The following is a 24,032-nucleotide window of genomic DNA, read 5'->3' as shown; positions in this document are numbered from 1 at the left end:
AATCTCACGATACATGGCCCCATTCATTCTGTCCTTAACACGGATCAGTCGTCCTGTCCCCTTGGCAGAAAAACAGCCCCATAGCATGATGTTTCCACCCCCATGCTTCACAGTAGGTATGGTGTTCTTGGGATGCAACTCAGTATTCTTCTTCCTCCAAACACGACGAGCTGAGTTTATACCAAAAAGTTCTACTTTGGTTCCATCTGACCACATGACATTCTCCCAATCCTCTGCTGTATCATCCATGTGCTCTCTGGCAAACTTCAGACGGGCCTGGACATGCACTGGCTTCAGCAGCGGAACACGTCTGGCACTGCGGGATTTGATTCCCTGCCGTTGTAGTGTGTTACTGATGGTGACCTTTGTTACTTTGGTCCCAGCTCTCTGCAGGTCATTCACCAGGTCCCCCCGTGTGGTTCTGGGATCTTTGCTCACCGTTCTCATGATCATTTTGACCCCACGGGATGAGATCTTGCGTGGAGCCCCAGATCGAGGGAGATTATCAGTGGTCTTGTATGTCTTCCATTTTCTGATGATTGCTCCCACAGTTGATTTTTTCACACCAAGCTGCTTGCCTATTGTAGATTCACTCTTCCCAGTCTGGTGCAGGTCTACAATACTTTTCCTGGTGTCCTTCGAAAGCTCTTTGGTCTTGGCCATGGCGGCGTTTGGAGTCTGACTGTTTGAGGCTGTGGACAGGTGTCTTTTATACAGATGATGAGTTCAAACAGGTGCCATTCATACAGGTAACGAGTGGGGGACAGAAAAGCTTCTTACAGAAGACGTTACAGGTCTGTGAGAGCCAGAGATTTTCCTTGTTTGAGGTGACCAAATACTTATTTTCCACCCTGATTTACGAATAAATTCTTTACAAATCCTACCATGTGAATTCATGGATTTTTTTTTCACATTCTGTCTCTCACAGTTGAAGTGTACCTCTGGTGCAAATTACTGACCTCTGTCATCATTTTAAGTGGGGGAACTTGCACAATCGGTGGCTGACTAAATACTTTTTTGCCCCACTGTACGTCAACCCTTGCATAACCCTTTATAGGTCACTCATTGAAATGTTTGGAAATTCAAGTTGGTCTATATTGCAAGTTTTTTATTTTTTGATAACGTTTCCACATTTGTAATTTTCATGGTCCAAATCAAGGTCAGTGAAGCAGCCACATAAATTACCATATGGTAAGGTGGGTGGTGGGAAACATCCAAGTGGTTCTATGGCCTCCTGGAGAAGGGGAAACTAGGCTAATTTATGTCCAGTGAAGTCACCAAACATTGTTTCTTACCTGATAAAGGGTTTAAAATGTGTGACCACCCCCAACCGTCTGCAGCAGATGGCTGCCTCTCTCTGAGCCGGGTTCTGTCAGAGGTTTCTTCCTGTTGAAAGGGAGTTTTCCCTTGCCAGGGTCGCCAGGTGCTCGCTCATAGGGGGTCATTTGGTTGTTTGGGTTTTCTCTGTATTACTGTAGGGTCCTAACTTTACAATATAAAGTGCCTTGAGGTGACTGGTGTTGTGATTTGGGACTATATAATTGAAACTGAACTGAAAGTTTAACACAAGAATAATAACACTGACTAAGCGCATCTACAATGACAACTCTGGATGTTTCATAGGCTTTTCTCTGATTTTCAACCGTCATTTTTTTTCAGCGGGTACAGCTGATTATGGATATATTTTTTTGAAAGTGTGGCGTGTTATTACAGCACTTGAATTCAGTGAGCTTATTCTTTCACAAATGACTGCAAAGGCATGCTGAACTGCTAGGTAACTGATTCTATACACCCTTGGCACTAAAAAGATGAAAGATTAAGAAGTGTGGCACAATACCTTTTGTCCGAATAGTGTGTGATCATCACAAATATATTAATATTCATCAAAACAAACACCCTAAAATATGCAGAAAATGGGCCTATATTGTGCAAAAATGCCAATGATCAACAATACAGAGTCTGAACTGAAATAAATTCTGCTTTTATTTATTTTTTTATTTTCTCCCATCATGTTATATTGAAAGTATATCACTTTCACTTTTGCTAGCGATCCAAGTGAACAGCTAAAAAACAACCAGGATGGTGGTTTGTCCCATTATAAACTTTGTAAAGTGAAATCACAGGAAAGGAATGAAGTCACACCTGATACCACAACTCAGACTTACAGTGGCTGATACTTTAAACCCCTGTAACCAACTCCACTGAACTGTATCTCTGAGTTTTCTGCATTTTTAAGGAAAATATAAGTAATATTAAACAAATCCTAACTGTCTCTCAGAGAGCTCAGCCTGCAACTCAATGCTGATTAAATCCAAGGAGCTTCTGGGTGAATCGGGCTCATTATATCAGTACACGTGAGGCATTGTGATCATATTTTGGTGGCGTGTTAGAAGGGAGTTGAAAAGCTGTTATGTCTAGTATTTGAACAATGCCAACCCCAAATAGCATTAAAAGAATTGGTCTGTTAGTGATGCATGTCTGAGATGTACAAGTTGATCAGTTTCACAAGGACTGCCATGTTTCTCAAACAAAAAGCTTTCACTCTAAAGCATGTAAAATATGCTATAATCACAATCACTGCCTGCATGCTCTCGGTTTACTGTTTCCATGCCAGAAATAGCTGGCATTCGAAAGAGCTTTTAACCTTACCCTGAATTGGGTGAGAGACAGATGTAGCATTAGGTTTTCATAAAACATCTGGAAGTTAAGATTACTGCGGTACCGCTTCACCATTAAAACATTTAAGAGAAAATGTTCAACCACAAAAAGTTTCAAATGCAAACAAGGTGAGGGTGATGTGAAAGAAGTCAGACATCACAGGTAGCTCAGATTTCAAGCTGTGATGGAAATCCAGACTTGAAACCGATTCTGGAAAGTAGACAGTGCCCTCTTCCCTTTCATACGCTGTCTTGTTAAAACAATACTGAGCAGGTCATTCAAGTTAAAACAAATCAGTACATTTATATCTTTCAGGCGCTAAAACATCCAGTTCAAGCGATTTAATTAGTTTTCCAGTCTTTGTTTGGGCTGTTGTTGATTGTTCTTTCCCGACCGAGTGTTCCCATGAAGAGGCAGTGGAGACGGTCACGTGACCCTGAAACTGTGACTCAAACGCAGCTCCAGTCATACTGAGAGCAGCTGTTTTAAATATCTGCTGCAATCCTGCTGAGTTGCAACATGTGTCTGGAGCGTCAGCAAAATCCTTGTTAATGGTACATTCATCAGAGCTTCAGATAATACAAGAAGTTGTCAAATGGCCTGTATTTTTCTTCCAATGCTCCAACTAGACAGCGAGGGATCATCACAAAAAAGATTTTTCTTTTAAAGGACAATAAGATGCTCTCGATTATGAGAGGATGACACCACCACCACAACCCATTTCTTTGAAGCCTTTGTAGTCTGTTCTCTTCCTTGTCTCACTCTTGTGCTACTGGTCATCGTCATATATCTGCAGTGCGTCCTCAAGCTTGGCCGTGATCTTCTGGAAGAAGCTGATCTGCTGGCGTAGGTGGTACTGCATCTGTGAGCGGAAGTCCCGTACACGTGTGCGGTGGAAGTGCTGGATTTCTGCCAGCGTGGCGAAAGAAATGATGTTGCAGCGGTCATGCAGCTCACCTTCCTTCTTTGGGCAGTCTTTCACCTTGGTCAGCGCACCTGGGAAAATACATCGGAGAGTTCAAAAGTTAAAAAAAAAAAACTTTCGGATTTTTCACAATAAAAAAAAAAAAAACTTATTCAAAAATATTCTGTGATCATGACAACACTGGAAATAAAACCCTGACACATTTATTTCAGAAATAATATTCTACAGCTATCCATTCGCTTCTGCTTATCCTTTACAGGGTCGCGGGAGCCTATCCCAGCTATCATAGGGCGAGAGGCAAGGTACACCCTGGACAGGTCGCCAGTGTGTCGCAAGGCTAACGCACAGAGACAAACAACCATTCACACTCACACCTGTGGGTAATCCTCACTAACTGCATGTCTTTGGACTGTGGGAGAAACCCACGCAAACACAGGGAGAACATGCAAACTCCACACCGGCCTGATGGTGGAATTGAACTCAGAACCTTCTTGCTGTGCGGCAACAGTGATAACTACCATGCCACTCTGCTTTGATATTCATCTATCTTAAAATACATTACCTCAAAAACAGGTTTCCTTTCTTTACACAGATAAACAAGAACACTTCAGCGACAGATAGCTGATAAGATAACAATCTAAGTTTGCACACTTGAAGTTACAGTCACTAAAGGTTGTGGCAACACATACACAGATATTTTTGGGTTTTTAGCTTTTAGCTTTTAGCCTACGTGTAAACTGTTATCTCCATTTATCAGATCACTAAAAATGGAGCCTCCAGAGACACATTAAGGGCATACCATTGATGTGGTATGCCCTTAAAGGCAAGCCACATTAATGGTATGATGTTCTTTTTGACATCATAATGTGCAATGTTTTTTTCATGAGACAATTTCCTGTAATGGTAGGTGCAGGCAAAAATACTGTTGCAATACATTTGTTATTCTTAATATCTGCAATTTTGTTCCTCTGTCTAGAAAGACAGGCGTGAGAATGAAGTACTACATCCAACACGAACTCTCGTGGCCCAGAGTCTGACGCCAACATCGTCGCCAGTTTTAAACAGGCCTCTCTGTCTGTCTAACAATCCCAACAATCAGATGACCCCGTGCTGATCAAGCGCTTTGGTGACAAAGGGAAGGAAAAGCTCCCTTTTAACAGGAAAAACCTCAACTCAGGCAGAACCAGGTTCAGTGAGAGTAACCGGTCTGTCGTGAGCACTTTTGGGGGGGGATTTAAAAACATTTAAAAAAAAAAAAAATACTAAGAAACACACTGGGCCAAGGGGAACAGACACTCTGACAAAGGACAAGTGGAGACAGCAACTATACATAAACAGAAGGGTGATTAGAGGAAGTGCAGACAGCTGGGGAGAAGAAGACATCTGAACTAAATTGCAGAGCCAAGACAAGGGAACTAAAAGCAAAGCACAAGGAAAAAAACTAACTTTCAAAATAAAGCAGGAAGTGAGATATCTAAACGTGGAAAATATGAATGAACGTACGGGAGACTTGACACAAAAAGATGGGAAAAAAATTACTCTAAAGCAACTAAGAACTAATAAAATGGGTAAATACACTAAGGGAGAGAATACATTAAACAGTTTAAACAATAACCAAATGCAAAGTTTAAATGTGCAAAATTTAAAAGTAAAAACTCACAAACATTGGATGAGACAATCTGAGACCATGGCATTGTCATGTAAATCACCACATGGGCTCAGGACACTTCAAGAAATGATCTTGAAACTAGACAGGTTAAAACTTTATTCGAGTATAATCCAAAAACGCTGCCATCTTCTCTGAACGCTTCTTATTAATGTTCATTTAAAAAGCCTGCATCTCTGATGGTATGGAGGATGAATTAGCGTGTGTGGAACTGGCAGCATGCACATCTGGAAAAGCAGCATTAATGCTGAAAGGTATATACAGCTTTAGAGCAACATGTGCTCCTATCCACACAATGCAGTCTTTTTCAAGGTAGGCCTTGCATATATCAGCAAGCCAATGCTAAACTACATACTGTCCATGCATTACAGCAATATTGCTTTGCATTAGAAGAGCACTCAACTGGCCTTCCTGCAGTCCAGACCTTTCACAAACTGAAAACACTTGGCACATTGTGAAATGAAAAATACAACAAGGACATTTTTTAAAGCAGCCACTGGATAACTCAAAGACTTTATTATGAATGGAAAGAACAGGAGGACTCCTGCACAGTGCTTTCTTTTTCCTCCTTTTTTTGCCTAGCAACTTTTTGCCCCCTAGGCTTCTGATTGGACAAAATTTATATGGTTAAGGTTATACCGCCACTTGATTTTATTTTTCAACATAAAATCCCCATTATAAAAAATACACTTTTACACCCCCATTGACCAATTTTCAGGATTTCAGATGGCAATTTTCATCTTCACAGCTTGCTATATGGTTGTGCTCTCTTTAGCTTGTTAGGGTTGACTCGAGTTTTTTGTGCTCATATAAAAAAAAAAAGACACTCATAGGAGTTCAGTTTTCCCCCTGAGACAACACTTAGTTGGTTTTTTTTGCCAAAATTAGAAAATTGAGACTTCAAAATAATTGTCCGCAAAGCAGTTGATGACATCAGGGTGGCTACACAGGAAAGAGGAAGTCAAACTCAATAGTCAAATCAAGGAAGTCTGGAATATTTTTAGAACTTCTACACAAATAATTAAAACACAATTCTAGAAAAGGAACTTGTGCAATACAAAATTCACGAGGTCGTAACTGGATCACATAAAATCAGGACATGTTGAGAAACCTGCAGAAATGTGCTGATTGTTGCAAACCTTTGCCAGGTTTCTTTGAAGACACCCATCACCCACTTATGACTCACAGTGTTTAGAGTGACTCAAGCTTTGGGGGGGAGGCTGTACAGTCCAGACAGACAGGACCAACAAAGAGGGATCTCAGAGTTAAGGACTAACTCACATGAATGTGGAGGAAATTGCGAGGAAGCTGATCTTGAACGTGCTGACCTAGTTTCTCCTTCTCTCTATCTCACGAAGATCAGAAGCACAAGTTTGCCACCACAGTGAAGCAAAAAAAAAAACTCGGACTTTGCTCTCCTCCCCGCCAAGGGGATTACTGAGCTATAATTTGAACTCTTGTACTGTTATGCTGGTAGGAAATCTTGTAAAGCTCTGTAACTCTCCGTACCCCCTCATACATTCACCTCCCCTCTTCTTCTTCTTCTTCTTCCTATTTTTCTTTAACCAACAGGAGGAAAGAGGAAAAGGGGGGAACAAAAAAAGAGGAGGAGGGGAATGTAATCCTGAGACCGCTCCATTTTGGATTCCTGTAGTCCCGGGGCAACAGAGTACAAGAGGCCCAGGAATTCCCACTCATTCAAATCAGATGTAGCCTTTGGACTTAAAAGACTGAGCTGGCATAGATGACTGTCACCGTAAGTGACATATGTAGTTCAACAAAGCAGTCAAACATGAGGTGTTACAGCTGCCATTTTATATGTTTTCTAATTTAGCCATTACTGGAGAAAGTGTATATGAGACAATATGAGACTGATAGAAATTAGGGGAATGTGGAGCTGCTGCTGCTGAGAAAAAAATGAAGCCTGATGCGTCTGGAAACGCAAACCCGCTAGAGTCCTGTTTTCCTTCTTGCCTATTTCTTTATCAAATCAGATGCCTCGTGAACTAAGCCAGTCATCTTATGCGAATCTAAGTTATTTCACAACCCCAGCAGCAATGTCGACTCTGCAGTATGGTCAATGGTTGAAGGATGTTACTCACCGGATACTGACCTTTTCTAACACCAGCAGAGATGATTACAAAAGTCTGAGAGTTCTTATTGTAAAGGCTTACAAATTCTTCTGCATGCTGGGTCTATTTTATAGTTGTGTTAGTCATTTTCTTTGGATGTGTTATAATTAGGGTTATAATTTAGTTTACAGCAGGATAGAATCTAGCTGAAAACTAGAAGAGGATATACCGTGTTACTGACATCAAGGGTAGGAAAAGCATAGAGGTTTCTGTTACCACTGAAATGTTTAAACCCTTACACATCAGCTCAATTAGTGAGCACAACACTGAAGAAACTTGAGTAGACTTTCATTTTGCTTTATATTTTTGATCCAAATCAAATGATTTCATGGTTATGATCTGGCTTGTAGCTGGCTGGCTCACTTGAAGGCTTAAATGTATATAAAATGTAATAATTTTCTGAAACATCAGTGGACAAAATGAATGAGAAATTCACTACTGGAAGTGGAGGTCTTAAAAAAAGTGGGCGGTCACGGTCACTACCGACCATGAATAAACAGAATCAACTCTTTGTATGAAAAGGACAAAAAAATGTTGCCAGTCAGTGTTTTCAGTGATGAAACCCACGCCGGTGCCCCAGAATTATGTCACTACTTTGTGGGAGATCACCTGAAATGTTTAAATTACGTTGACTATCTTTCCGAGATATTAATCAATTTGGTTATAATTTAAGTAAAATGTGTTTTACTGGTTTAACTGGTTTTTATTTGGCGTCCCATTTTATACAAAATACCCCGAACCAATGATGCTCTGTGGAGAGAAACTTTGGCATGAAAAACTTAACAGGAAAAAAACAGTGAGTTAGTAAGTAAATGGGCTTTGCGAGGCATAAAACAATGTGTTTGTTATTTGTCAACAGGAAAGGAGGTGAAGCCCTGTCAGTCACACGGACTATTGCAATTCAGGCTCGTTCCACAGTTGGGAGCTGGGATTGTATCTGGAGAACAGAGTTCAGCAGACTATAGAAACAGTGTCTCTCGGTCTGGCAAACGTCTGGACTCTGCGTGCCAGGAGGAACTCCCTCCTCCCAACCTGCAGGGAACTAATAAGCCAACTCCTGCTTTGTAAGTGTGTGTGTGTTTTCAAAATGAGCAAATACAGGCCCTCGCACAGTACCCCGAGTGTTACAATGGACCACGGGTTTCAGTTTTCGACGCAGATTGACACTGCTCTTCACTAAATGAAAACAGATGTTTCTCTTGGTTGGGATACAGTCAGAATCTGGGTCTTTGTATGTCTGCATGATTAACAGACATGCTAGAAGCATTTAGACGCATATAATTCGTTTAAATTTTTTTCTTTAAACGGCAGTTAAAAGCTTCCCTACATACTTGGTGCCGAGTCTGTTTTCTTTCCTCTAAGTTTGTTTGTTTTTTGATTTTTCATAATTGGTTTGTTACTAATTAGAATTTATTTTCCCAAGAAAGTATTTTAACATGTTTAGGCAGTATTAAAACGTTAGCCCTGCATAAAAATGTGCTCAACGTCTTTCCTTTGCATTTGTGCTCTAAGACTGCAGAGCTGAATTTTTTTTACCAACATGAAGACAAAGACACTCTCCCACCTTTCTGCACATGGATGATGTCAGGGAAGTTGGCCAGGTGTCCTTTGTAGATGTCCAGCAGGTCGGAAATGAGGTCCAGGTCCTGCCGCGGCTGATCAGCAAAATACTCTCCTATTGCCTCGTAAGACTCCCCCGTGTAGGAAATGGCCTTGTTCAAGCCCACTGAGAAGACCTGCTGGTCCAGCTCGAAAGCCTGGGCCAGGAGTTTGAAGGACTGTCCGACCTTCTGGTACTCCTTTTTGAACCCCGATATTTGTTTGCGGCCGAACTCGTTGATGCTGGTGTTCACAACTATGATGTTCTCGTCCATCTTCTTGGTGAATGTTTTGAAGCCTTCAATCTTGCTCTCGACTTCCTGCAGGTCCAGAGGTACAGATGGGGGGCTGACGGAAAAAAGAAAGGGGAAGATTGTCATTTTAAATCTTTTTCTACTGCTTATCTTTTGCTCACTATCTGGCACACCCTATTTTTAAAGGCCTTCAACTCCAAGTTGTTAAAACAGAGCAAAGAACGTAGTTTATAATATTAGTTCCCTATACAAGGTCAAATATCTTTCAGCTAAACTTAACACTATTAAAAAGAACCTGACAAAAAACTTTGTCATTTCCCAAAATGCTATGTGCATCTTAATAAAGACCAATTCTCAGACTCCTACCTGATTGTGAGGAAGAAATTGGCCCCGACCAGCTCGTCCCTCTCTGCCTTCCTCTTTCCCTGCTTCCATGCCTTCTCATCCGCCCCACAAGTCAGGAAATGCTGGAAAACGTCACAGTGCGCCAGCACAGGATGGCTTGTCATGTGGTTCATCCACCAGATCAGACCCTTCCTCCTCTTGGAGAGGAAGTCCTCCTCGAAGCGGCCCGTGGCCTGCTTCTCTGGCAGGTGGGGCACTGAGATGACAGGGAAGCGCTCCACGAGCCGACCGTAGAGCCAGTCAAAGTGTTTATACCTGCAGGAAGGAGTGGAGAGAAGAGAAATTGGGACTGGTTGAATAAGTGAGGTAAGGTAATGCCAGGAGCATGTAGTGAGACAGAGTGAAAAAGATAAATGGAGGCGAAGTGCAGGAATCTTTTCCCAACAAGCCCTGAGGGAATTCGAGTGTAGTTCAACTGACAGACACATGGACATGGAAACAATGTGAAAGCTGTTGAGGGAACCTCAGAGAGGAAACAAGAGAAGGCTCCAGATGGCAAATATCCACAGCTCTGTTTTTAACATTTCGTAAACCGCAGTAAAAATCAGAAAAGTGGAGAAAAGGGAAGACGATACATACCTGCGGTTGACTTGGACATTGGTGTGCGTTGGAGTAAGGCCATATGACATGTAGCTCTTCATCCCTTTGAACTTTGTTTGCTTGGTGGGGTCGTCAATGGTGCACGTGAACGGATAAGGGTCCTCCTGCCACTCGGGTCCATGCTTCCCCATCACCACACAGATCCTGTCTCCATCTTTCACAAAAGCTGACGCCTCCCCTAGCAGGAAGGCCTCCCCTCCGGACTTGACGAAGGTGGAGAACCTGTTCAGGTTCCTCCCCACTGTGGCTGAACTCTTGGCCTGCTGCTGCTGGGAGTTCCCACGGCCCGGCAGGGAGGAGGCAACTGGGTGCAAAGGAGGGCTGCTGCTGAGACCCTGAGGGACATTGGCCACAGGAGAGCTGTCGTCCCACTCGTCATCCCAGTCATCATCGCTGCCCTGGCTAGTGTGGAAGCTGCTGCTATCAGCTCCAAATCCTCTGTGAGGCTGGGAGGATGTGTAGGAGGTCTGGACTTTGGTTTGGGTCAAGGAGAAGCCATTGTTGTTGGAGGTGATGTGGTCTCTGATGATCTCAACATAAGAGGCAGGGAAGAGGCCAGCCTCCCCCTTGCTGTTCTCCCCCTCCAGCCAACCCTCCAGCTCCTCCTCGCTAAACAGAGTCACCACCTCATTCTCTGCTATGGAGATCTCTCCTGGATTTTCAGAGTGGAAATCGTACAACACTTTGGCCTTCAGCGCCATAATTTCAATACTGCTGCAATATATTTTTTATATATTTATATCTCTATATATAGATATATATTTCTGGTTCTGATTCTCAAAGCTTCCTCGAAAATGTTATGTCTTCCAGCACGATTAAACCTTTAGGATCTGTGCAGCTTTAATCAGATTTAGGAAGTTTTATGGTAAAAACAAAAAACAAACCATTCCACCTTTGACCAAATTAAACACGCTTGTATCTGTGATCCACGCGCAAAAGAATAAGACGGACACGCAAAAGTAGTCCTGTATCCGACACCCACCTCCTCTCTCTCCTTTCCGCGGGTTCAAATATCATTAGTTTCCATGCACAACTTAATCCAAGTCCGAAAACGCATTCAAAACCTGTCCTTTTTTCTCCCTTACGGAAAGACACCGGCTATTCAAGTTTAAAGCCAACAAACTTGCGACGGCAGGATAGCCGTCTTTCCCTAAGATAAAAGCCGGGGGGAAAGTCCTCTTTTTTTCCCCTCCTCTCTCCAAGATGCTTGTAAGTTAAAGGCACCAGCACTAACACGTAGTTACACAGGCTGACTAACGGAGGGTGGAGCCAGGAACACGTTCAGTCAAGTCTCTGAAGTCGGACCAATAACTTTTAAAAACCAAAAAACTTCCAGCTTTTATATACTCATTTATCCAGACACGGAACAATCCACATCAAGCGGGGTATGTTAGATTAACTGCCCCAGTTAACCTGCTTTATAGGCTATGACGTCATTACACGTAATCTTTGAACTGGTCTCGGGCTAACCTTATGTTAATTAGAGAAATTCGCTAGTCACTCTTCAGGATGCTAAAAATACACACTTTAAACGTTAAAAGTTAATTTGGGCTTTGATAAAAAGTTAAAAATAAAATACTGTTTGTGTTTTAAAGTAAAGTCTGCATCAAGTTCCTGGATGTTTCAGCTTCACCGGGCAGGAACGATGTGTTCGCATCAATTTGACATGCTGAAAGTTTCTGTTCGCTTGATTTGTAATCTGAGAAGATTTTTTTTGTGACAGCACAACTTGTTTGGCTGCTTATGCTGCTGTGAAACTGCTTTTTAGTTGGGTGTCAGGGAGAAAATAAGTATATATAAATACGTAAAAACATGTTTTAACCCGGCAAAACAAATATTAAATGTTTTTTTAACACGTCTTACAATCTATATGGAGGAATGGGATATTTTATTTCTCATCCTCTTATAATTTAAATTGTATCAAAACAAAAATAAAATAAAAATAATATGCATGTGCAGGATATATACAGTGGGGCAAAAAAGTATTTAGTCAGCCACCAATTGTGCAAGTTCCCCCACCTAAAATGATGACAGAGGTCAGTAATTTGCACCAGAGGTACACTTCAACTGTGAGAGACAGAATGTGAAAAGAAAATCCATGAATTCACATGGTAGGATTTGTAAAGAATTTATTCGTAAATTAGGGTGGAAAATAAGTATTTGGTCACCTCAAACATGGAAAATCTCTGGCTCTCACAGACCTGTAACGTCTTCTGTAAGACGCTTTTCTGTCCCCCACTCGTTACCTGTATGAATGGCACCTGTTTGAACTCATCATCTGTATAAAAGACACCTGTCCACAGCCTCAAACAGTCAGACTCCAAACTCCGCCATGGCCAAGACCAAAGAGCTTTCGAAGGACACCAGGAAAAGTATTGTAGACCTGCACCAGACTGGGAAGAGTGAATCTACAATAGGCAAGCAGCTTGGTGTGAAAAAATCAACTGTGGGAGCAATCATCAGAAAATGGAAGACATACAAGACCACTGATAATCTCCCACGATCTGGGGCTCCACGCAAGATCTCATCCCGTGGGGTCAAAATGATCATGAGAACGGTGAGCAAAGATCCCAGAACCACACGGGGGGACCTGGTGAATGACCTGCAGAGAGCTGGGACCAAAGTAACAAAGGTCACCATCAGTAACACACTACAACGGCAGGGAATCAAATCCCGCAGTGCCAGACGTGTTCCCCTGCTGAAGCCAGTGCATGTCCAGGCCCGTCTGAAGTTTGCCAGAGAGCACATGGATGATACAGCAGAGGATTGGGAGAATGTCATGTGGTCAGATGAAACCAAAGTAGAACTTTTTGGTATAAACTCAACTCGTCGTGTTTGGAGGAAGAAGAATACTGAGTTGCATCCCAAGAACACCATACCTACTGTGAAGCATGGGGGTGGAAACATCATGCTATGGGGCTGTTTTTCTGCCAAGGGGACAGGACGACTGATCCGTGTTAAGGACAGAATAAATGGGGCCATGTATCGTGAGATTTTGAGCCAAAACCTCCTTCCATCAGTGAGAACTTTGAAGATGAAACGAGGCTGGGTCTTCCAACATGACAATGATCCAAAACACACCGCCCGGGCAACAAAGGAGTGGCTCCGTAAGAAGCATTTGAAAGTCCTGGAGTGGCCTAGCCAGTCTCCAGACCTCAACCCCATAGAAAATCTGTGGCGGGAGTTGAAAGTCCGTGTTGCTCGGCGACAGTCCCAAAACATCACTGCTCTCGAGAAGATCTGCATGGAGGAATGGGCCAAAATACCAGCTACTGTGTGTGCAAACCTGGTAAAGACCTATAGTAAACGTTTGACCTCTGTTATTGCCAACAAAGGTTATGTTACAAAGTATTGAGTTGTATTTTTGTTATTGACCAAATACTTATTTTCCACCCTGATTTACCAATAAATTCTTTACAAATCCTACCATGTGGATTCATGGATTTTTTTTCCACATTCTGTCTCTCACAGTTGAAGTGTACCTCTGGTGCAAATTACTGACCTCTGTCATCATTTTAGGTGGGGGAACTTGCACAATCGGTGGCTGACTAAATACTTTTTTGCCCCACTGTATTATAGTACTTTATTAATAGCCCCCTCTGCCCACTAGAGGTCGCTGTTTCATCACCCACTGAGAGCAGAGCACAGTTCATCCTCCCGTCCACTTGCTGGCAGTAAACCAACCCTTTCATTCAACTGTGGCGATATTAAACCTACCGGACAAAGAAGATAATAATTAAACAAAAGCTGGACATTTTTTATTATTATTTTTAATCAAGCGTGTTTCGCGTCAGCACATAAGACCCGAGAGTTGCTTTGGCTTACTGCAGGCAGCTGCGGAATAAATGAGGACAGTCAGATTATGTGAAACCTGCATGGACCTGGTTTAATTTAGATTTCTTTTTTAAAGGTAATTATGAGGCATGTGTATGTGCTGTAGGTGCTTTGTTTTCCTGTGTCTGTTAAATTAGGATTTGCCCGTGGACAGATTTGATCGAGAGGAAGATAAATTGATGATTTATGCCAGTTTAAATAAAATATAACTTGTTTTTAACAGGAAACTGAAGGACACTCTGTTTTTACAGTTCATTTGCTCTAGCTACAATTAGGCGTCTTGTAACCGACAAGATTTATTTTTATGAATTGGAAAATTTTGCCTTCATAAATATGTGACTGTAATCTTTACCATGGTAAACTGAATCAGGGGATTGAGTATTGCAGCAGCTGCATGCTACGAGGTGTAGTATCCAGCTGTTGCACGATAGGACTTGCAAAGCAACAAGTCTTCTTTGAGGATAATTTAAAGAGGAGAAAAGGGGAAAACACTAACAGATTAGATGTGGTCATTTGTGGTAAACATGCATTAAAAATCAGCACGTCTTTTTTGTCTGCTAAAGTGAAAACAGTGATTTTTTTTAAATCGCCAGTTTATATACAAGAACATGAAACATTTTGCATAATGTAAACCCTGAAATTGAAGAAAGTCAAAAGCACAAAAAACTGAAAAATAAATGAGCCTGTAATATGAGAAGCTGTTCTTAGGACTCAGTTTAGGTCACACATGGCTGAAAATTAAGATGGATCAAATCAAGACTTGCACCACCTGTAAATGTGAATTTCCTTGAGTAATTATTAAAAAAAACTTATGGCATCAGCAGCAAAGGAAAGAAAGATAACAGCAAAGGCAGCTGATGGAAGCAGTTTTTATCTATGATGCCAGTGATATTAGCAACAGATACAAATAAATAATATTAAAGTGTTTCTAACACCGTCTTCTCGCTCTCTGTTTCAGACATCCTATGATGTCCAGCCTGGTTCAAACCACCTCGGACAGTTTGTGTAAACTCGTCCGCTGGGCTCACAGCCACGGCACCATCTGTAACCTCCTCCCCAGCTTGCAGCACATCACCCGTGGCTCCTACAGCAATGTGCTGACAGCTGAATCTGGTCCGCACGGTGGCAGCGTCCCCATTGCTGTGTGGGGCTGTGGGGCTGGACACGCCTACCACTGGCCCCTTGGTGAAAATGCAAACACTTGTGGCGGCTCAGCCAGTACCAGACAAGGCCAGGAGAGGTTTGCTGGAGGTCGTCCAACCAGTAAGGTGAGGTAAAGATGTGAGGTGCTGGTATTGTCTGAAATGACACGGGGATGTGCAAATGTGCAAAGAATTGGGTTACTGACAAATTCACATGAGCTTAGGGCCAGTGTATAATCAGCATGTGGGTTCATGAGCCTTTAATACTTTGTCTGTCAACATATGATTAAACCCAGACAAGACTGGAAAATCCCTGCAGCCTTACTTTTATGTGGGATTTTTGGTGAAATAATGCACTCTTAAATCACTTTTACAGTGGCTTTGTTTTTGGAACGTGGAAGCTATGTGGTTACAAGCCATCTTTAAGTTACAGTCCATGGATTTCATGCAAGTTATGCATAATTTTAAGGCTTAATTTGATGTAAACTGGTGACTTACATGAAAATGAATTGTACAGTTGTCATGAACTGTACAGTAAAGCTATAGAGACAATTATGTACTGGATTATAAGGTTGTACAGTTGGACATCACCTCTTTCTAAATGTTCAGATTGCAGTGAGAACATCATGTGACCTCTTCTATAGTGAAGCGGCATCAGAGGGCGAGGAGTTCAGCGGTCGGCTTTTTGACATTGCTGCATGTGATTCATCAGCCACAGATGAGGATGGCGACTATGAGCCCCGGCCATCTAGGAAAAGAGGCGGGGCCCAGGGAGGAGCCATCGCTGCAAAGAAGGTCAAACAGGAATCCGCCCCAGCAGAAGACGATGACACTGGGCTCACAGAGACAGACCTAGTCTGTGTTTTACAAACTCATCAGGCACCAAACACATACTCTCAAATCACACAAACACTGTGGCCAAAAAAGGCTCTTTCATCTTGCTGTCAGCCCCAGCATGGACAACATGTGGGGTGTGAGGGATCGATGGATCCAGAGACGGAGGTACTAGGAGGAGGCAGCTGCACAGCAGGGACCACAGAGCAGGCTGAGCGATGCAGCTCTGCCACAGAGACCACTACGAAGAACACAGGTACCAGCTCGCATGTTTTCATGCCATCAGGGGAACAAAACATAACGTTGTTTTTGTTTGTAATTTTTTTGTGTGTCTGTAAAGCTGAAGAAGACGAGAGTGAGCTGGAGAAGCTGCGAGCATTACTATTAGCAGAACGCAGCCGAAACCAACAAATGACAGAGATGATCTCCAATTTGAAGCAGGACAAAGAACTGCTGCAACATGAACTCACGAAGAAAGCTGAACTCATATGTGAGTTTCTGCAGGATAAACTGCGCCCCGGTAAGCTCACGAATCTGTGCCGTTTGTAACCTTACACAAAAATTACGTTCACTGAACTAGAGTTAGTTGGTTTCTCAAAATCTTCAGTCCTCATCTTCTCTTTCTTTCTTCTAGAGAAGAGGTGGCCTCGTTGTTCCACTCAGGTGGAACCTGGAAGCTCACACATGGCGTCCTCTGATGATGCAGCTGGGTTTGATTTGCCAACGCTGTTTGACTCATTTGAGGAAGTGGAGCTTCATCCTCTAGAGCGCCATCGGACCCCGAAGAGCAAGAGGAGCCGGGATGGAGAAAACACTCGAGTCAGGAGTAAGGACACATAGAGACACTCTGATAAATGTGTCACGGAGTACTCGCTGTGCTAAACATTGCTTTTTTGTTTTTATTGGTAGTGAAAAACGTGGTGGGTGTGATAGCACGCTACATGGCTGCCCTCCAGGAGTTTCGCCGCAGTGTCTCCATGAAGGTGGCGTTTGACCGCATCGGTGTGGACCGCAACACAATCTCTCGCACGGCGGCCATAGCGGAGCTCAGCCTGGCTGCTCCAGAGGTTTTTCACGCACTGGTGCCATGGGATGAGAAGGAGGAGACGCTGGCACACTACGCCCACCGCTGTCGGCAGGCGATGGACGACACCATTAAGGCCAAGATCAAAACAATGAAGGCAAAAGGAGAACTGTTGCCCATTGTGTCAAAGTGACAGCTTCATGTATGGTGCTCGCGCTGCCTGAGGCACAGGCCTACAAAACCTCTGCATACTTTATGTATAGAAAAAAAAAATCAGAGAAAAATACCACCTTAGGACTTTTAACATAATTGACTTCAAATCATATGTCGACTGTAAAGGTAAAAGGTTTTTTCCTCCATTTATTAAATTGATATCTTTCACCCTCAAAGAACATCAGTGGGTGTGTTAGAGTCCAGAAGCACTCCTGTTATCATCTTTAATGTATGCAACATTTTTATTATCCACAGCAGAACGAAAACAGTCGAAATATAACCTTTACTGCAATGTTTCACGGCCATGTAGAACAGTCTTCTGATCCCTTGTGCAGGTTTTCTAAAATCAGCAACCAGCTTTCCTAGTCATGAAAATATAAGAGAGGTCATTTAACACTCCCCTGAGATCATTTACGACATCACAAACAGCTGTCCAAGATGAGAGACGTGGTGTGCGCCCAGCTTGTTCCAAAGCTGCGCCTCTCACACCAGAAGGTAGATCGGATGTAAAACGTCAAGACTCGGGCTCCAGGCGTGGAAGAACTGGGAGGATGAGGTTTCCAAATGAGGAGTCCTGAGTGATGAAGAAGCCTGAAGAATGTGCATGTGCATGCTGCAAGAAAAGAAATAAAGGTGTTAACTACAGGCTTGACAGCAGAGGGCCACCCAAACACGCAATCACACCACCAGCATGACATGAAGAATCTGTGTTTTCATTTATTCTGTTTTATCAGTTAACTTGTTGAGGTTGAATTTATATTGCCAGCCTGATAACAAATCATAGTTATTTCCCACTGTTAATGATATAGAAGGAGGATTAAATGCAGCTCATTTTTAAATCTAACCTCTAATCTACATTAGCACATACGCACTGCTAAGTGATACCCAGCTGGTATTTACTGGTATTTTCTTGTAACTGTAATTTACAAGAAATGCTGCCCTCAGATCTATCAGGCAGCTTTGAGACAGCATGCCTGAACCAATGATTAATTCACCAGCACTTAGTAAAAATATTTGGGATTTCAGATCACAGATGTGGGATCTGGCATTTGTTTATCCAGCAGATTAGCTCTTACACGCTCAGCACCAGCTGTAATCACTGTAACTGTAATCACAGCTGAGGACACAGTGATGTGGAGTCAAGCAGTAAACTTGTAAAATAAATGACTGGAACATTAAGGATCAATGACCTCACTGTCCCCCCCCCCCCACACACACACCTACACCTAAAAAAATAAAAAATAAATCCAGTATTAGTTGGGCTCCTATCAGAAGGCTCTTCTAATGTATGCTGTGTAGGATTGCTTGTAATCACTGTAAGATTCATAATGAGGAGGGGTAATGTGGTTGCACTTCTAGTAGCGTTTCTGGTGTCTTACCTGCAAGGCTGCTTTCTGCTGCGCAGCGATGTGCTGCTGTTCTGCGTTGTCCCTGAAGTCCTTAACACTGGGCCGGGCCAGCGAGATGCTACAGTGTTGAAGGGGAAAAGATGGCATGGAAGCATGTGAAAATTACCAAAGTCTTTTTTGTTCTGCCTGAACTCGGCTCTTTAAGCCTGACTAATGACAGGTTATATGTTGGTGTTCTAACATCATCATAATTATTGTTCCAGGACCATCGCTGCAAATGTCCAGTCACATTGTTGTGAAGTCATAACATTAGAGAAGAAAAAGGCAACTGGCGCCTTGTCATAATAATGAGGGCATTAAAGTTCAGGCTTCAGGATTTGAAGCAGCACAGAGCTTTACACACTCGGAGCATCTCTTAATATGTTATAACTGAAACAACAGGGGAAAAGCTGTGTCCCAAAAAAAATCGACTTTCCCACTGGACTGTTTACAATAAAATAAGCATATGGAGTGGTGAGCACACCTGTTCCCTCAGATGTTATTTGCCACATTTGTCAGGAGTCTCTCCACATCTCGGATGGCAATGAAACGTGTTTCACAAGGGGAAATCTGTACAACAGTGTCCAGCTGTTGTTCCTTATTGCACTGCCGATACAAGCCAGCCATCTTGTTTAATGCTACTGGCAGGGAGGTGGGAGTTAAACTGAAAGAGGTAAATATGGTTCTGTGAATTCCCGGGAAACTGCCAGTCATGCTGGTCACTCGGAACATCTCGGCTCAAGAAGCTTCCTAGAGACTGGATGTAGGCTATAACATGGTATCTCAACCTGCATGCAGTGCAAGGAGACATATCCAACTTGATGTCTGGGAATTCACAGAACCAAAGTTACCTTCATAACTTGCGTGTGTCCTGTCCTTGGATGACCTCTTTCATGTTTTTGCATCACCGTTGTAGTTGTTGGTCCATATGCAACAGTAATTATGATGTTGTAGGACCAATGCCAACACGAGGACATCAAATCATGACACATACTAATGTCCCAGGTAAGCTTTACACACAGACTTAATACCCCCCCCCCCCCTTCTAATACTTGGATTATGCTATACTACACCTACCTGGCTCCAGGAGTATTCATGGACTGACTCTGCATCAGTCGCCTCCTTTCCTTTTCCAGCTCTGCCAATATAGCCACCCGGGTCTTGTTTGGGAAGGCTGTATTACCAAAAAAAAAAAAAAAAAGAGTAAGGGACAGCTAATAATGGCCACGTTTTTGGGTAATTACAATTGAATGTTGAATAAACATCCAAAAAGATTAAGCTAAACAGTGTTTAAGATTATTTAAGATCTTATTTATAGCAAGATTTACTAGAAAACACAATAAAAATGATTCTTGTGATCGTGGAGGTTCTTTTTTTTTTTTGACTGTCCCGTTTGGTTTTTTTGCCATCAGAATTGTTGTCTAAAGGCAAAGAAAGACACCCAATGGATTTACTTTACCAAATGGACCATCCCAGCCTTGCCGTATTGGTCTATTTGATTCACCTTTGCTTTTATTGTTTATTTTGTTTTCATTTGCTGAACATGGGACAGACTTGACTGGAGAAAAGAAAAGGGAGAAAGAAAGAGGGAAAGAAAAAGAGCGGGGAAGAGGGGCGGTGATAAAGGGCAAAAACCAACAAAACAAACAGACAAAAAATACACATATCAGTCACCTGGATCACCTGTTGAGAAAGAAAAAAAGAGATAACAAGCAAAGAAAAAGAGAGCAATATAATAAACAACATCATCGCGATGATCTATGTGAAGATAACAGTAAATACTAAATATTAAATATTATTGTGCAGCACGTAAGATCGACAGCGCACAGTGTGCTTTGAGGTAGCAGCCAAAAAGAGTGTAGTTTGTGTGTGTGAGCACCCGTGTGTACACCTGTGAGCGTGAGTGCGCTTGTATTTAACAGGTTCCTTCATGTAATGATCTGCTAGAGGGTGTGGGGAGCCACAGCCCCGTCCTCCAGGGCATGAAGCAGGTATGGAGGAGATCAAGGCTCCAGACATCCAGAGGCCCCCAGAACACAAGAGACCAAGGAAAACCAACAGAGGGGCAGCCGCGCCACTGTCCCAGAAAGAGCTGAGGAGAGTCCCAGATGAGGGCTCACTCAGCAGCCGCGGAGCAGAAGCCAGGGGGGGGGGTTGCAGTGACGTGCCTGTAAGCTCCGCCGCAGCCAGCTGTGCCAGAGTGACCAAGCCCCAGGCCGAGGGCACCCCACCCCCGAAGGAGCCCGAGCGAGCCCCAGGCTCCGACAAGCACCCACCAGAAGTGAGCCGGTGTGTACCTGGACGCCCATCCCCGAACACAAAGAACCACCAACGCACCGATGTCTGAGGGCGTCTGCCACTGGCAGGGGGAGTGGTGGGGGGAGATAGGCCTCCAAACCTTGGAGGGCCTGAGATGTCCCCAGAGAGGTGGCGTCTGATACCCAACCTGACATATGGACACAGACAAACAGGCACACACAGATACAAACATCCATTCCCACCCTCGTGCTCTCATATGCAATTACTCAGCACTCACCCAACGTGGAGACAGACATAAAGAGACACTGTACACACAATCACACTCCCCAAGCGTACTCTAAGCCCCGGGTCTAGGTCCCCCTGCCCCTGGAGGGGGAAACTGCACCCAGACCCAGGTGGTGTTACCCTTTTCCCTGGGGTGGGGAGAGGCAGACCGCCCCGACTCAGCAGCAGCAGGGAGGCCCCACATTCCAGACCCCAGTCGGACGGCCAACTCCTCCTAGCCCCCCCGCTCCAACAGGCTGCAGAGAACGGGGGTGAGAGAAGACTCCAAACCTCCCTCCACCCGCTCTTATGTAGTGTTGATGCATGTGTGTTCTAAGGTGCCTTTAAAACCCAGGAGGGCATGGAGCTACCTGCCAGAGAGCAGCAGGTAAGCGCATAGCCCCTCCTGATAGCCCTCAATGTCTACGTGTATTTAAAATTGAGAGGTGGGCAACGATGCCAGGGGTGAGGTGTACACCCTGATGGTCTTTTGGATTCCGTGTAGCGTGCCCAGCACCAAGGTCCTATATGTATGTGTTATGAGAGTGTGAGTAATGTGAATGTCTAAGTTGTGGGATAAAATTGAGGCACAGGCAGCCAGAAGGGGACGGGGGACGGGGGGGGGGGGGGGATGCCTCCCCTGCACCTTGGTGACACATCTTTACCCCAAGGCCCTGCATGTGGGGGTGATTGTGGTGGCGCGGGAAGAGGGAGGCAGCTGGAGATGGGGAAGGAAGGAAGGGAGGGGCGAGTGGCCCCTCCCTGGGGCCAGCTCCCCACCAGGGAAAGGGGGCCCAGGCCCATCCGGACTGGGGGCCCAGTTCAGCAGTGCCGCCCGGCCCCACAGAGCCTGGGGCAGCCCACCTGACCCCACCGCAGAGAAAACTGCACCCACCCCGTCTTCCACTTATCTTCCAGACTACACAAGACAATAGACACCCAGGCTGAGATCTTCCTCCACCTCTCCTATATCTCTCCCCACCTGCAGAGTCACTTCCTGGAGAGAGGAGACATCCTGTAAGATGTAAAAGCCTCCCCCACCAGTTGAAGAGCCCCCCAGGTGGCTTGATGCACCGGCGGCACCCTGTTCCAGGGCTGGGCCCCCATGCACCCACACACCCACAACCCTGGCGACACACCAACCAGGACCCAAGCCCCCAAGGCCCAGCCATGGCCCCAGCCCAGAGACGAGCACCCCCAGAACCCCGCCTGCCCTGGACACAACCAGGGACAGCCAGGCTCCCAGGTCAGTAACCCACGTCCGTCAGCACAGACCCTCCCCTAGCCCCGCTGCACGCAGCCACGAGGAAACAGTCACCTAAGAGCCAACAGAGCCCTTAACAGGCCATGACCGCAACCCCGGGTTGGGCCCTCCAAGGAAGACGCTTCTGGGGAACCCCCCGACGCCCCAAGCCTGTCCCTACCCCCACACCAATCACAACGGCGAAGGTAGGACCAAACTATGACCCCCCACCCCCACTAGGTGATGGAGCTGATCAAAGGAGCCCAGAGCAATTGATCTGATGTGGTGGCAGAGGCTGTATCAAGACTAATGTAACCTATTAGATAATTTCTATATTGGTTAGAATTAAGATTATTTTTATTTTTCCAGTTCATGAGGACTGTTTTCTTGGCTATGCATAGGGCAGTGAAAACCATATGGGCGATATTCTTTTCTGTAGTGACATTATCTAAGCTGCCCAACAAACACACTAAAGGGGAAATTGGAATGTTACATTTCAGACACTTTGATAAGTCTTCACATATCTCGCGCCAAAACTTCTGAACTGGTGGACAGAACCAAAGAGCGTGGATATAATTGTCCGGTGTATTGGTTTGACAGTGTGAGCAGTTGTTGGTAGACGTAAAGCCCATCTTGAACATCCGATGACCTGTATAGTGCACTCTATGTAGTATTTTGTATTGAATTAATTGAAGACTGGGATTTCTAATTAAATAAAAGGTTTTTAAGCATATCTGAGACCAGAAGTTTTGGTCTAAGTTAACTGATAAATCCGCTTCCCATTCTTCGAGGTTCTTGCCCTATTCCTCCCTCATGGAGGGGGCTGTTTCAGGGTATCCAGAGCTGGTAGTTACGCCCCTGTATTCAGCAGCCGATTCTCAAGAACTTAAATGACCCAAAACAAATGAATTACCTTGTCCTGGAGGATTAGTAGTCATCTCAGAGAGTCGGAGAGGTCAACAGCGGACACCAAAAAACCCCAAACAGGTTATATTAACGGTCAAATGCTTGGTGTTTCCTTCCCGCTGCGATTGTTTCGACGCTACTGGAAACTGCTCATCGGTAAAAGTCCTCAACGGTGATTAATGTAAGTTAGTTAGAGAGAATAGACCATACAGGAGGACTTGGTGATGGACACCTCAGCAAGTGTCTTCGTAACAGACGATAAAACTCTCGACTGTGTATCTGTGCATCACCGCATTTTTGTTTCTTAAACGCGTGTACCGGTTTCACAATTACAAAAGACTGCAAAGGAAAGAGGACCCACTCTGCCTTTATTCAGGAAATTTTAAAAAGTATATATATATATATATATATATATATATATATATATATATATATATATATATATATATATATATAATCAACTAATTGATTTCTTTATATTTAAATAAGAATTTGGGATAGTAACAAGACATTTTGAGATACATTACTTGAAATTTTCAGACATAGTGGGAATTCTGACATAATAACTCAAAACTCTGAGGCATATAACTTAAAAATTTGAGATAACCTGAAATCTGAGGACAATAACCTGCAATTTTGATATAGTAATAATTTAAAATTTTGACTTAGCTTCTTGTGTTTTTTTT

At 43.8% G+C, this 24,032-nt stretch overlaps 3 protein-coding genes across 5 annotated transcripts; 1 reads left to right on the top strand and 2 right to left on the bottom strand.

Annotated features, from left to right (window-relative positions):
• Window positions 1–1,980: 1,980 nt before the first annotated feature.
• On the bottom strand, window positions 1,981–11,587 carry LOC147325713 (sorting nexin-18-like). Its single transcript, XM_086300347.1, has 4 exons — window positions 10,219–11,587; window positions 9,601–9,894; window positions 8,946–9,328; window positions 1,981–3,654 (listed from the first exon to the last, which is right to left on the bottom strand). Exons 1-4 carry the CDS (start codon window positions 10,938–10,940, stop codon window positions 3,428–3,430), a joined length of 1,626 nt encoding a protein of 541 aa, XP_086156473.1. The 5' UTR covers window positions 10,941–11,587; the 3' UTR covers window positions 1,981–3,427.
• Window positions 11,516–17,988, top strand: kiaa1958 (KIAA1958 ortholog). Of its 3 annotated transcripts, XM_086300350.1 has the most exons (6): window positions 13,864–14,149; window positions 15,032–15,341; window positions 15,825–16,305; window positions 16,390–16,569; window positions 16,684–16,875; window positions 16,959–17,988. In XM_086300350.1, the coding sequence occupies exons 2-6, from the start codon at window positions 15,039–15,041 to the stop codon at window positions 17,264–17,266; spliced, it is 1,464 nt and encodes a 487-aa protein (XP_086156476.1). In that variant the 5' UTR covers window positions 13,864–14,149; window positions 15,032–15,038; the 3' UTR covers window positions 17,267–17,988. The 3 variants fall into 3 exon arrangements, with proteins under 3 accessions (XP_086156475.1, XP_086156476.1, XP_086156474.1); XM_086300349.1 differs by lacking the exon at window positions 13,864–14,149 and adding an exon at window positions 11,516–11,624 and having other exon boundaries at window positions 15,825–16,569; XM_086300348.1 differs by having other exon boundaries at window positions 15,825–16,569.
• On the bottom strand, window positions 17,419–23,680 carry LOC147325711 (SOSS complex subunit C-like). Its single transcript, XM_086300356.1, has 4 exons — window positions 23,354–23,680; window positions 19,752–19,848; window positions 18,666–18,753; window positions 17,419–17,899 (listed from the first exon to the last, which is right to left on the bottom strand). The coding sequence occupies exons 1-4, from the start codon at window positions 23,376–23,378 to the stop codon at window positions 17,801–17,803; spliced, it is 309 nt and encodes a 102-aa protein (XP_086156482.1). The 5' UTR covers window positions 23,379–23,680; the 3' UTR covers window positions 17,419–17,800.
• Window positions 23,681–24,032: the final 352 nt, after the last annotated feature.

This window comes from Aulonocara sp. 'chitande type north' Nkhata Bay, linkage group LG7 (genome assembly GCF_057382095.1).
Source record: "Aulonocara sp. 'chitande type north' Nkhata Bay isolate Kocher_YH1m ecotype deep benthic linkage group LG7, A_spYH_male_GT1.1, whole genome shotgun sequence".
Lineage (NCBI taxonomy): Eukaryota > Metazoa > Chordata > Actinopteri > Cichliformes > Cichlidae > Aulonocara > Aulonocara sp. 'chitande type north' Nkhata Bay.
This window is presented reverse-complemented; position numbering and strand designations above follow the sequence as displayed.

Bases quoted from the DNA above. Each gene is read 5' to 3' on its own strand.
- LOC147325711 (XM_086300356.1), bottom strand. From the start codon at position 23,378: ATGACTACTAATCCTCCAGGACAAG. The intron at 18,754-19,751 runs GTAGGTGTAGTA...TCAACACTGTAG, and splicing joins ATGAATACTCCTGGAGCCAG to CATCTCGCTGGCCCGGCCCA. The intron at 17,900-18,665 runs GTAAGACACCAG...CTTTTCTTGCAG, and splicing joins AGCAGAAAGCAGCCTTGCAG to CATGCACATGCACATTCTTC.
- LOC147325713 (XM_086300347.1), bottom strand. From the start codon at position 10,940: ATGGCGCTGAAGGCCAAAGTGTTGTACGATTTCCACTCTGAAAATCCA. The intron at 9,329-9,600 runs GTAGGAGTCTGA...TTTTTCCGTCAG, and splicing joins AATTTCTTCCTCACAATCAG to CCCCCCATCTGTACCTCTGG. The intron at 3,655-8,945 runs GTGGGAGAGTGT...GTATTTTCCCAG, and splicing joins CATCATCCATGTGCAGAAAG to GTGCGCTGACCAAGGTGAAA.
- kiaa1958 (XM_086300349.1), top strand. From the start codon at position 15,039: ATGATGTCCAGCCTGGTTCAAACCACCTCGGACAGTTTGTGTAAACTC. The intron at 15,342-15,824 runs GTGAGGTAAAGA...CTAAATGTTCAG, and splicing joins GAGGTCGTCCAACCAGTAAG to ATTGCAGTGAGAACATCATG. The intron at 16,570-16,683 runs GTAAGCTCACGA...TCTTTCTTCTAG, and splicing joins GCAGGATAAACTGCGCCCCG to AGAAGAGGTGGCCTCGTTGT.